Genomic DNA, 14,030 nt, shown 5'->3' with positions numbered 1-14,030 from the left:
CACGAATGGAAAGAAAACAATGCCTATAATGACGACAAGTCTTAAATATCCTTTTTTAGTTCAATATGCAATTTCGACAAAATGAGCGACATAAATGGATAATGTTTTCTATTTCCAGCTCTGAGAGTGCCTTGTTTGTTCTCTTGATTGTACGCTTCCAAAGCAAATGTTTGTCATTGGCATGGTATCATCACCAATGGCAAAGGGCTTGTTTACATATGACCTAATTATTATTACTGTTATTATTGCTAAATCATTTTCTAATGTGATTTGATTTTGTTTATTATTATTATCAGTTATTGTTGGTGTTGCTGCTGCTATTTTATAATCCTAATCATAATAATTGCATGTATGTTTTTATTTAACCTCTGATGAAATTGGTGTATAATTTCATCAGTTGGTATGATTGACCAATCATGGTTTTTGCACATTCTTGATTGTAATAATTCAAAATGCTCATGTTCAGTAGCCACAATGAAACCCCAGCAATCTTTTGCTGAACATTTTGATGTTACCTTTCTGGATTTCCATTGGTACCTTTATTTGAGGTGTAAAATGTCTGTTTACTGTCTTTTGCCTTCAGCCCGTACCTGTGGTAGCAACCTACGGGGGCCGAGAGGGATCATTACATCTCCTAACTACCCTGTCCAGTATGAAAACAATGCTCACTGTGTCTGGGTAATCACTGCATTGGATTCTGCAAAGGTGAGTCCCCCCCTTATTATCCATCCATCCATCCATTTTCTATCCCGCTTGTTCACACGGGGGTCGCGGGCGTGCTGGAGCCTATCCCAGCAGTCATCGGGCAGTAGGCGGGGGACACCCTGAATCAGTTGCCAGCCAATTGCAGGGCACACAGAGACGAACAACCATCCACACTCACATTCACACCTAGGGGCAATTTGGAGTGCTCAATTGGCCTACCAAGCATGTTTTTGGTATGTGGAAGGAAACCGGAGTGCCCGGAGAAAACCCATGAACATGCGAGCACGGGGAGAACATGCAAACTCCACACAGGGAGAGTCTGAGGTGGAATCGAACCGGCACCCTCCTAACTGTGAGGCGGACGTGCTAACCAGTGTTCCATCGAGCCCCCATTCCCTTTATTATTATATTTCTTAAACCACTTAATCATAAATGCCAAACATTTACACATACACTACTCTTAGAATTTGAACAACGAGGCCAGTTCTTTTATTTTAGCTGACTGAAAATAAGATTTAAAAAAAACTAACATTTTGAGTAGAGAAAAGAAGAAAAGAATATTTTATTATAATCAAAATTAAGCAATTGATCACACTCTTCTAATACTTTTAAATAGAACATGTATGGGTGGGTAAAAAGGTGTTCATTTTTTATTACATTTTTGCCTTCTTGTACTTAAACTTTCCATTTGTGTTAGAATGAAAAATTTATTTACGCTGCAAATCCTAATATCCAATTCTGAAGTTAGATCTGGTATGTAATTTAACATTTTTGACAGGGTTTTCAATCAGCCCGTATAAGAACTCACGGCCTTAAAACTAAGACAAATAACTACTTCCCATAATGAGTCTCAGATCATCAACAGCGGTATTTTTTGAGTCGTCATTGACAGGTCATCTCACTGTTTAAGCCTAGATTTCCATCATAGGATATGTGATCAAAATTGTTTTTTTTTTTCTCACTTGTTTCTTTGTACTTAAATTGCTATGATCATTGTGTACAGAACTGCATATATATAAACGCACCAAAATCCTATCTTGCATTGGTTAATGGTGCAGGGTGTCTGAGGATGAGCACGAGGATAAGACTGCCCATGGAGATGCAAGCCTTTGGGCAGTATTTAGATGCTATAGGTTCTGAGGTAAATATACCACAGCCGAGGCGAAAGTTTGGATTGAGCTGAAGGGGAGATGATGGATGACTTTCTTGGCAAACACAACTTCGGGGCTTGATCCTCCTTCTCTTTGTCCTCACACATCTTTTGCATTGACATGACAGCTGTGCCAAAGACATCCTGGGGTGTTATTGGGGTGTCAAAGAGAATCTCCTTCTTGAGTTGACAGGACTGTGAGGTGCAGCCACCAGGCTTAGTCTTGCACGGAACACCACTGAAGAACTTGGTGGTAGATTGACTCCTCGGTGCATTTGAATAAAGGCAGTCTTGCATGTTGGCGAGGGCATCAATGAATTCCTCTCAGATCCTTACCGGTGCATTCTCCGCATAAAGGAGGCCTCGGTTTAAGTTCCATTTATGCTAACGTTATGGCGAGGTGTCTGGCAGGCCGGTGTGTACGATAATGGACTCTTGCTGAGAGTTAACATCAGCTTGGGACACATTGCCACTTGTTTCTTTTAACTGTTGCCATTTAATTTAAGGGACATTCTTTACAATCAAGCGCCCTAGCATGTGTCCAGTGTCAGACTAGTAAAAGTCATAAAAGGACCATCCACCACCCATGTGTCGCTGGTTGAGCTTTATGTTCAGGTAGAAGATAGTTTCAAAAGACATAGTTTTTGGAATGTCTTTTCAATTGAGAAGTATTTTCTCTGACTTTTATTAGTTGCCATATATTGATTTCATGGTTTCCGTATATCTTTTTTATACCTTCCTAGGTAACAAAATAATTTAATAGTCGCTCATGTACGGACCACATACGAACGTCAAAGTGCTCGGCCAGAGTAGCACTGTGTCAGACACAAGAAAAAATTAAGTCTGCAGGCTATAATGTGTTTATGCTTTGTTGGGCAGTTTCTTGTTTTTGTGCAAACAACAAAGCAGGAAAGGTGGCGGAGTACATCAGATCCACCTTTTTTTTTTTTTTTGGAGATCTGATTGGCGTAGGCTCATTTTAATTAATCCAGCAAGGTAGCTCACTGGTGGAGCTAGAGGCTGGGCTGCAGGGACACTGATACCCTATTCCCCCCAAACTGAAATATGCTTGCACCCCCAGGTGCTAGGCCACATAATTGACTTTTGAGTGTTTTCAGATTTTTTTTCTGAAGAAGTTCTTGGGATTAATAGTTATTTTGTTTGTTTTGCAGCCCTCTTGAGCTATCCTTGCAACCCCTAATCCTAGCTTTGCCATTGAGCTAGTTAGAAAGAGGCCTATGTGTGACACAAAGACAGGTGCACCACAACAAATAATATAATCAGACAAGGACAATACCAGACAAGTCCTGAAAGAAACCAGGGAACTAAATACAAGAAAACTAATGAGACAAGTAGGAACACAAGGCACGAGTGCCTACAGGAGCTGATTGGAAGACAAAAGGGACCAGGCTGACGAGAACAGGTGGATACAAAACCCTAACAAGACAGACGTGTAAAAAGGGACAAAGGACATGAGAACATGACAAATATAATCTAAACTAAATCAACATAAACACGGATATTTTTTGTGTCCCTCCCCCCCTCTAAATTCTTTTACATGAGAATAGTATTTTGATTCGTTGATGATTAATTTTTTGCTGCCGTTCCAAAAGAACAAAGAACTGAACAATTGGCAAACGGAATTTGAATACGCATTCTAGCAATTATTGATCAAAGGTGATCATTCAGTATTTATAAAGATACCACTGGACTGACTGTACTACCCTCACGTCAGTCTGATATAGTTTGGAGCCAGTTGAAGTGTTGTTCATTCTTCCTTATGATTCTCCACTGCTGAGCTCAAGGTCACCACACCTCCACAATTTTGTGAAGGCAGCTTTGTTGTTGAGTCATTGTTGTATCGGCATGAATAATTCATAGGCTTCGTTACAACATCTCAAGTCTTTCCAGTTTCCCTGACACTATTATCTTCTCTTCATGTCTGATCACATATCCCATCTTTTCTCCCCTGTCCTCGCTCTCGACTTGTTCCCGTCGCTGTTCCCATTACAATGCACTTGCCTCATTTTCCATTACCCCTCCTTTATCCACCACCCATCCCTCCATCTTCTGCGCCACTCCTTTAGCATCTGCATATCCCCTCTTCATTTTTTCCTCCACTAAATAGTGTAACTAGAAAGAGGGGATGCAAAATGAGAGCAAGCTGGGACCAGAGTCATTGAGCAAATAGAGAGAGGAAAGAGGCTGAAAGTATAGATGAGCCAAACGAGGCTAAGTGTTTAGCCAGCCCTTTTATACAAGAAAGGTGAGCGGCAGAATGGAAAATGTTGCATTTCCATGTTGGTACGGTTGACTGGAGACATTAATAGAGATGCTTTTACAGATGACGGAAACAAATTGAGTCAATCCGTCTATTGGGTCTGTGATGGAGTATAAGTAATTGTATCACTTCACAGGTTTCTTTTATATCAAACAAATGGTTTTAGGTTATTCACCTGACATGTTTCGGCGGTTTCTTCCGCCTTCATCAGAGTGTCACAGATGTGATGGTGACGCGTCTTTATCAGCTGATCGATCAAGCAGAACAGGAGCACTACAAGTCAGCCATAACCGATCACTGTAAAAGAGAAAACCACATCATGGACTGGGAGAAGGCCAGAGTCATCCGCACTGAAGAAAATAAACATCAGCGTTGGATCAGGGAGGCTATCGAGATCCGCAAGCGGGGCCCGAGAACCATCAACAGGGATGAGGGCGCCTATATGCTCTCTCAAACCTGGAACAGCATTCTGGAGAGGTGAATGGACAGCGGAGGGCGTGGCTCACCTGTCAAATCTGACAGGTGAGCCGCGCCTTCGTCGATCGATCAGCTGATAAAGACGCGTCACCATCACATCTGTGACACTCTGATGAAGGCGGAAGAAACCGCCGAAACATGTCAGGTGAATAACCTAAAACCATTTGTTTGATATAAAAGAAACCTGTGAAGTGATTAAATAAGGAAAAACAAAATGAACTTAGTACAATTATAAGTAATTGTAGCTCACTGTGCGACACTGCTTTTTTGCACCAACTTTATTGACACCAATTTCCTTTGTTTCACAAAACATTTGTGGGATGCATTGTTCTTCATATCAGCTTCATAAAAATGCAGCGTGATTACAGACAAACAACAAAACAAAGTGACTTTGGTTGACTCATTCTTCCAATACAGAAACATACTAATGGATATTCACTGGGAAACATAAACTTAGCCAGCAGCGAGAACACACTCAGTTAAAACACCAAAAGTGTTGGCCAGCAACCAGTCCAAGCTGTGCCCACCCCACTCGTAGCCAAATCTTACAAGGACGGGTTTCAACTTACCCGCGACCTTGTTGTGTCAAAGCAGTATAAAAAAATAAATTGATGGATGTTCAAGATGTTGCAACATAAGATGCATTGGTTGAATTGAGGCAACCGGGCTTTTCTTGTTTGATGTAGACATTTAACCTTGAATCCTCTTAAGATATAAATTCTAAGTCTCTCTATTTATATCTCTGGTACGCCTGTCTCCTTGGGGTTGCTATTTCTGTCGTTGATGTTAGGTGTGGCTGCTGAATAACGGTCCTGCGTTGCAACCTGTTCAATCGCCTGACTGCTGAATGACTGTTGTGCATTCCATCTGGTTGTTCACCTACCCGGTAGCAAAACAGCTTTGTAGTTGCTACTCTACCAACAGGAAGATACGCAAATTCTAAATAATTGATATTCCAGTAAAACAATCAATCTGACTTTGCCAATCAAACCCAAAGTTTATCATGGCTCTTGAAACTGACCTCATTACAGTTCTATTACAGTCTTAAAATAAAAAGCAAATTCCCTCGACAAACTCAAACAAAATGTAAATGAAATCCAATGCTTACTATCTAACCTTACTAATCTCAGTCATTTTATTCATTGAGTTCAGATTCCATTAATCTGGTGGTACTAAGTCTAATTTTCAAGATGCAGGGAAAACACTTTTTTTTCACTGACTTCTATGACTTTTCCTTTTAAATAACACGAGATAATCCTATATTGCGAATACCATTCTGATTATAATGATAATATTTTGCACTAAACCCTCTGTGGGCATAATCAAAATGACTTTTCCTGATGATTAAACACATCTACTGAAGCTGTGAAGTGTTGTTGCCCAGGAAGAAATGCTCCCTTGGACCTTATGTGATCCGTTCGAGAAAAGGCCAGAGGAGATAATAAAGTATTCAAAGAAAGGAAATGAGCGTGTATTAAGATGAATAACAATCATCCGTCTGCCGACCTCTCTTTCCTTACCTCTGAATTTCGTTGTCCCTTGTCCTCCCTGACTATTATTCCACATGATTTGCATCTTGGATACAGTGTAAAGACAAAGACAAATGATGCTATTGAACAATGTGTTCCTTTTTGTTACCTTTTGATGTCTTAATTTAAATAGTCTATAAGTAGTGCTACCTGCTTGTCATCATGTCATCCAACTCTGCTCGATATTTCATTTGCAGTGATTTGGTAGTATTTTAAGAAATCTTGTTTGAAACTATACACTGTAGAGTTATTTACATGTTTGATCAAATATGTTTAAAACTTGGAAGTGGCAATATTTAACACTCAAGTCAATTCAGAAAAAGAGAGGACAGAGAGGAGTGTGTGCATGTGTGTGTCTGTGAGTGGGCACCGGTGTGTGCGTGTCAGTCACTGGATTTGTCGGTATCAAGAAGATAATTATTTTGTTTAAGTCTGAGCCACGCTTGACTGCTCACAGGCATAACTCATTAGGTGTTTAATCATTGCTGCCTTTTTCCAATGAATCCATATCAATGTGCGTGTGCGTGTGTGTAAGTGTGTGTGTTATTCTGCAAATATACATTTGCTTACTTTCATTCATGGATCATTTGTTCCTCACAGTCCTCAAAAATCCGGACACATTCAGTCAGATCTTACCTAATGTAAACAGTGAAGTCAGTGACCACAGAGAGAAAGCAGAATTTCTTTTGTCTGATTCTACAAAATGATAAATAATCAGAGCCATGTTGTATCAATATACATATATTATTTTACCACTTTCTCAGGTCAAGACAGGTCACTTGTACCTGATGGCACCAAAGTACTGTTAGCTTTTTCTCTGGTGTTTTTTGTGGAACAAATCCTCCTGTGTGTACGTGCATAGTGTTTGTGTTGGTAAATTTTTGTCCCCACCATTTACCTTTCTATTTTTATAGAAGATGAGTTCCACGGATGTTTGGGTTACATGCCATTAAGTGCACTAAGTGCCATCATTGCTGCCTCCCCCCTATCAAGTGTACAATGAGAGTGGCTGATTGGATGCAGTTTTATGAGCTGTGACTTGGTAACAGTTTTTGTAACATCTAATATCCCTCTTTGATAATTTTGAGAATGCAGCTCCTTTGGTCTTCTGTGACAATAAAGCACACGAGTGAGATATAATAATTTTTGTTGTATTGGAAACGTTGGAAACATTGAAAAACACATACTGCCACTGCGGTGGCTCGCTTTGACTCAGCAGAATACACCACTAAAGTGTGAAGTAAATACATAATAATCCCTTGGCTCATGATGGACTACCCTAATAGCGCCCTAATTAGCCCATTATCTCAATTCAAAGCTTTTAGATATTCAGGGTTTGGACTGTATTTTCCATCCCATAGACCATAATTTACTGAATTAGATGTGTCTGGCACCCTCATTCCCTCACCCATAATATTTTTATGACAGAAAGTTAAAAATTAGGTTGTGGGTGTTGGAAATGGAAAGAAATAGAAACATACCATAATTAGATGATATAATAATATATATTAAGAAATATCCGTCCATCCATCCACGTATGTGTGTGCTAACTGAAAAAGGTTTAATAAAGTAGGCTAGCTACTGAAAGGAATCAACTTAATTTTTTAAAAACATTTTTTTTTTTACCTATTGCATCACAATTGGCCCCGGTTCCTCAGACATAGTTTAGACTTTCCAGTCAATAGCACTCCATGATCACCTCAACAAGAGACTTATTACACTAAACTGTAGATATCTGCTTCTTCACTATTCAAATCAAAGGTCACCTCAGGGCAATACCACACCAAATAAACATGAACCATCCAATACCTTTTATGTTGGTCTATTCATTATTCATTTTGTAATGATTTGGTGCTTTTTCATGTAGCATAGCATGTCAGTTTTATTTGTCAGATCATATAAAGGCAGCTCCTTGAGGCACAATGACCAATTTTCAACAATTAAAAGAAACAACCTTTGCTTATTGCAAAAAGTAATTGTGTTACTGTGCATGACGACCTCAAACTTTTTCTCGTCGTTCATCTTTTGTCTCTGCTCGGGTGACATCCGCTGAATGCGCCAGCTTGTCTGGTGACACTGGTCATCAATTATGAATGTCAATCACTGTGATTAGATTTTAATGCAGTTGCATTAAAGCCCTCTGTTCCGCTCCATTCCGTTAGGTGCAAATTGTATTCATCGAGTCCAGGGCACTTCTGTGAAACATCTCTTTCGTGTTTTTTTTTTTTTTTTTTTTTTTTTTTTTAGTTGTGTAACTGAAACTCACTGGTCTCTTTATTAGTTACAAAATATTTTATACATATGAAGATGACACACAACTTTACATTTCAGCATCATCGCGTGACTATAGCTCCTTACATTTACTTGGTTTATTCATCAAATAAATGAGTGGATTGGCCAGAAAAGACAGAACCCCTAACAATACAAAACAAAACAAAAAGAAAAAATAAATTTGGCTAGGTTATACATATTGTTTTAATTGTATCTTAACAAGCACACCTAAAAATTGATGCGAAAGTGCACTGTATCTCTCAACAAATATATGCTGGCATATTTTGTCTACCTTGTTCCTTTTTTCCCCACAAGATTCACTGACATTCAAGTCAGGTAGACACTCTTAATTAATGATTGTGTAACTATTGCTATCCTCATGATTGGACAGCCATCTGTCGAGGGTCACCTCCTGCTCCCTGGCCGGTAGCTAAACCAGAGCCAGTGAGAACCTGATAAACAATTAACTCTTGTAAAGAAGAGCAGTTAATGCTAATATTGACAATCATATTGTCAGACACATGAAAAAAAAAAAAAACTCATGTAGTTTCAAGTTTACCATATGTTTGTCTCTTATTGGTCGGCAGTGTATTTTGTATCCACTGTAAATTTCAGTCCGGTTGCTTGACCTACTGTAAAGAGGATTTATAGGGCTCTCGAAAATGCCTTTCACCATGATCAAGCTGTAAATACCAGTTGTTTAGTGACTTTAGTGAATACTATAATGTTTGGAATCAGGTGTTTTTCAAAGTTGCATTATTCTTCATATGTGTATGCTAATGACACTGTGGGTGGGAGGAATGTAGTTTTTAAGCCTTGTCAATTCTTTCTCTCCTACGACTCGCAACTGTCAATGGTAGCAAAATGGGCTTATGCTATGTAGGGTTACTTTAACGGAATGTAGTAGTGAATTTGTTCAACAAAGTAACTTTGAACCGTATTTTATGAGTAATTGTAGTCTGACTCGTAAGGCATTAGACTAGAAGCTACTTCAAAATACACTGCATTGTAAATTGTCACTGGGCAGAAGCCCTGTTTGATATTTAAAAATTCTAAATTAACACCATAATTAAATAACAGATTTCCATTGTTCAAAATAAAGACAGCACAGACTATTGCATAAGTGAATTGTCGATTGTTGCGTATCTTGGCCACTCTCACTTGAGACATTGTTTACTTTGAAATCTGAAATAAAATGCAATAAAGCGTTTTTTAAGACAACTTCTAATTTTATTGTAACTTAGTGTTTTTGCTGCAGATTTATGGATCATTGGTCACTTTAAAGTATCCAGCTTGTAGTTTGTGGATCACTGTCGGACAAGAGCGGCGCTAATTGACTGTTTGTGAGAGCCACAGAGTAAACGAATCGATGCTTCTGACATATATTACAAATCAAACATTCACTCGATTTTGTCCATTCACAGATAATCGAAAACCTCTCAATGTATTCAGGCAAATCTGAGAGAAATATAATAATTACTGTAATTGACGGTCATTTTTTTTTTATGTTGGCTTTGTGTTAACATAATGGTACTCTTTCTGAACTTTTTCTAAACCCTTGCATTAAATGTTACACTCCATTTTGTGAAGTTTACCCCTCTTAGACCTGAAGAATGACTGCATCCAGTCAGTGACAGGAATTAGAACAATTTGACTGTCTGCTATTCTTTGCACACACGACTCTCCTCATCACGATCTCGTCTTGAAAAATACTAGTTCGCTCACCTGAAAATGAAACATAAATGCATAAATGACTTCATTACAGTCATGGTGTTTTGTTGGTTACCACAAGATAATAACTCTCAAGTTGCTTTGCATCTTAGATACATTAGGAGTCATTAATTATTATTAGCTGATTAAAGATGGCCTGAGGCTGTAGCAGTCAGCGTTTTGTAAGAAGGAAAAATGCGTCGAACACGTTGCAGTTTCTCATCTGTTGGACTGTGTCCATTAAGCTAAGATGCCAATTGTAAAATAAAAAGGTTTTTCTTTTTGTCATTTGGAATGGAGTAAACAAATAGTGGGTTCTACGCACAGAACATTCATATTTGACTTCAAATTTAGTTTATCGAGGGTAATGTCATTTGTTTTGTCATATTCATGCACAATCTCATACCCATGCTTCACTAGAGACCTATTCAACCAGAGGCTTTGACTGAGACCAGTTCTGCTCTCTTTGAGGTTTCCCGAGCACAGCAGAAATGTTCCATCTTTCATGCTCTCACTTGTATGATTTACAGCTAATAAATAATTGACAAGCCGCAAATAATGGAATACCAGTATTACAGCATTTTAGAGTGCACGGTAGATTGATGATCCAGTGCACTATGCATGCAACTGAAGCCTTGTGCCTGCAAGTAAAGCATTTAGCAGTCAATTTGTCTGGCTCAGACAGCAGAGGGCTGCACAAGCCCTGTGGAGCCTTCCAAAGACATATTTGGAACTATGGATGTAAAAGAGCAGGTTGACAAATAAAAGTGAGTGCTTTGTCTCGTTGATCTTTTTTATTGTGTTGGATTGCAAAATGTCTCCATTAATTCAATTGGATTACATCTTGTAGGTCATTTTAATTAAGTGAGAAACAATTTTCACACCATGAAATAAAAGGTCATATTTCAGTCTGTCAAATCGGTATTATGGTTATTATTGTTCTCATGTATGACAAATGTTTCATTTGCTCTTGGTTTTGTCTTTTTCTTTTTTTTTCTTTTGGTTTTTACCTTTCAATGGTTAACAGTTTGTCCGGATTTCAACAGGTTATAAAGCTGTCATTTGAAGAGTTTGACCTGGAACGAGGCTACGATACACTCACAGTGGGCGACGGAGGAAAGATTGGAGACTCTCGACGGGTACTTTATGTGTAAGTAATATTAAAACTGTAAATGCTCACACCAGTGCAGGGACTGTGTTTGCTAACGTTTTAACATTCTTAATAATTAATAAATTAATAACAAAACAAAAAGTGACAACACGTGTTGAAGCTGGAGTTTTGCTGTTTTCAAGTGGACATGTTAGAGCTCAAGTTCTTCAGCATTGACACAAATAGCAGCAGCCTTTCCAATAGTTTTTTTTAAAATATCTTTTGAATTATAGCATATGAGTTTGTGTAAATTCCTGTGTATATTCTACTGCTTGTCTTCTCGTGTTGTTCTTTTAACTGGCCTTTCTTTCAGAATGTTAGAAAAAAGACTTGGTGACCACTATTCTGAAGATCACCTGCTTCTTGCATGACATTTGTGACCACAATTTAAAGGGTTTTTTTTTACACTAGTGGTATATTTTTCTGACAATTTAAATCCCAATTTCAAAACCAAATTCCTCAAGGGCAATCAAATGTACATATCCCACTTCAATGTTAAATTGCGTAGGCCCATTGAGGGTTCATCAATCACAGAATAGACACACCAAGATAAAGTATCGTTGGATTCTAATTACCATTCTAATAATGTGTCCATTTATTTATGTGTCTGTGTGTAGACTCACAGGGTCCAGTGTGCCTGACATCATTGTTAGCTTGTCCAATCAGATGTGGCTTCATCTGCAGTCTGACGACACAATTGGCTCTGCTGGTTTCAAGGCAGTCTATGAAGGTATGTACTCCTGCAACACCTTGAACTATTTGTCGCACGCGCACGCACACACAGCTCACATAACAGTGTGAAAGTCAAATTATCGCTGATGCTCCCAGTTAGTCATAAACACAACCTCTTATTTCCCCTCTATCTGTGTGTGTGTGTGTGTGCGTGCGTGTGCGTGTGTGTGTGTGTGTGTGTGTGAGAACGTGTGTAACTGTGAATTACAAGATGGTAATAAATGAATTATGAGTCAATCAGTTGATCGTTTTGCTTGGTTATTTTCATATTATGCACAAGCTGACACTGAAAGAGAGAGAGAGATAAAGACAGGGCCTGAGGATAGAGTGAAGGTGAAGAGAGGACAATGGGCACGTTGGGCCAATAATTCATTATTTAATTTATTATTCACGCATTTTATCCATACATCTGATGAAATACAGATCCTTTACATGCCTGTGCAGGCCGTAAGTTGATTTTAGCTAAATTGAATTCAAGTAACCGAGGAATGGAGGTACAATAATTGGATCCTGGCATTTACGTCGGCAGGAAAAGAGATGGACTGTGAGAAATTGGTGGAAAGGGCTAAAATGACAAATTGAGTGAGGAGTTATATATGTCTGACATGAGTCAAAGAAGAAATGAGGGCACATGAAAGGGTTTGCGTGTTATTGGTCCTTCCTGCCACTGTTGCTGACAAGGTGGGCCAGGGTCAGTCAGCTTTCTAAGAATTCTGCATACACTATAAAGGTCTATTATGAATGTGTTTCAAAAGAATTCTTGACTGTGGTGGTGTATAGCACACATCTATGTATTTCTTTCATATTTTATTTCAATAAACCTTTGTCGAGGGGTGGAGCATACTGTAGAAATGGCTGGATGAAGCCACTCCACTGTTGTGTAGCAGTATTGCCAGCTGGAAAGGGAAAAAAATTCTCTCACTCAGTATGTTAGCCACTGGTATGGCCAGATCATGTTTGCACAACTTGGCCAAGCAGTGAAAGCTGTCCTTATTTTGGGCCCAACCCAGCAGCGGGCTCTGGATGTTGGTAATTTGTGACGTTCACAAATAATCATGGATCTCTTCATGTTTGGTAGAGTGATTTGTAGCTCTCCTTCCAACAGTGTGGGCCCCCCAAAAAATAATGTGACACCAACATCCATCCAGTTAAACATTGTATTTTGGATTAACCTTTCCCTTTTCATTTTGGCCTCCTTCAAAAAAATTTTTTCTATTTCAGAAATATAGTTTGCTGGACTGCTATATAATCTGACTGCCAAGTTGAAAACAGCTGAGTCACTCAATGTTTTAGGTTTTCAACAAGAGTAATAAAGTCTGCTCTCCAGTCACAGTCTGGTGAAAACTTTGACATATCACACTTTTGATTTACTCGTGACAGACAGAACAAAGACAATGTTTACTTCAGGAATTTACAAGCGATCACATGAAAAAAAGAGCCAAGCAAAGTCACTCGATGTAACAGAAGACTATTCTTGTAGCCTGCATTTTTCTTCAGGAGAGCTAAACAATTGGCTTTTGGAGTGCTTTTTGTGTCACCGCCATGCTGTCACATCCTATAATGTCATCCTTTTACAGACCTGGAGCCGTGTAAGTTATTCAGCCCTGCAAGTGTGGGTGTATATTTTCAGCATGTTTGCAGCATGTTTGTTGCCGAATAACTTTACGCATTTGAACAATTGAAACTTTGTAGGTTTGTGTGCGTAGAGAAAAGCCGTGTTAACATCACAGAGAAACACAGCGATTACAGTAACTGAGGCTTTCAGTGAACTGTGACTGCCGGCTTTCCAGGCTGAAGGCAATTGGCTGCGAAGGCTGCATCGATGTGAATAATGTATTTTCTTTTTCGACTGATCAAAGTACTGAAAGTAAGCAGTGCGTGTCTTTGTCTGGAGTTGTGTGCTGTCAGTTTTGCTGCAGGTCTGAGTTGATATGACATCATTTGTGATCATTAAAAAACACATTACATTATTAAAAATTCACTATAGAGTGTATGAGATACACCTGACTAATACGACTGAGCTAA

General features: G+C 38.9%; 1 protein-coding gene across 3 annotated transcripts in view; it reads left to right on the top strand.

Moving 5' to 3' along the window:
- The window catches only part of csmd1a (CUB and Sushi multiple domains 1a), a 286,478-nt gene that overhangs the window by 178,732 nt on the left and 93,716 nt on the right, over positions 1-14,030 (top strand). For all 3 annotated transcript variants that reach the window (XM_049718437.2, XM_049718434.2, XM_049718435.1), the window contains 3 exons: positions 584-705; positions 11,170-11,273; positions 11,891-12,003. In XM_049718437.2, coding sequence (XP_049574394.1) covers positions 584-705; positions 11,170-11,273; positions 11,891-12,003 — 339 coding nt within the window. The remainder of the gene's footprint in view (positions 1-583; positions 706-11,169; positions 11,274-11,890; positions 12,004-14,030) is intronic.

The sequence above is a fragment of the Syngnathus scovelli genome, chromosome 4 (genome assembly GCF_024217435.2).
Source record: "Syngnathus scovelli strain Florida chromosome 4, RoL_Ssco_1.2, whole genome shotgun sequence".
Taxonomy (NCBI): domain Eukaryota; kingdom Metazoa; phylum Chordata; class Actinopteri; order Syngnathiformes; family Syngnathidae; genus Syngnathus; species Syngnathus scovelli.
The sequence above is the reverse complement of the archived record's forward strand: the minus strand, read 5'-3'. Positions and strand labels throughout refer to the sequence as shown.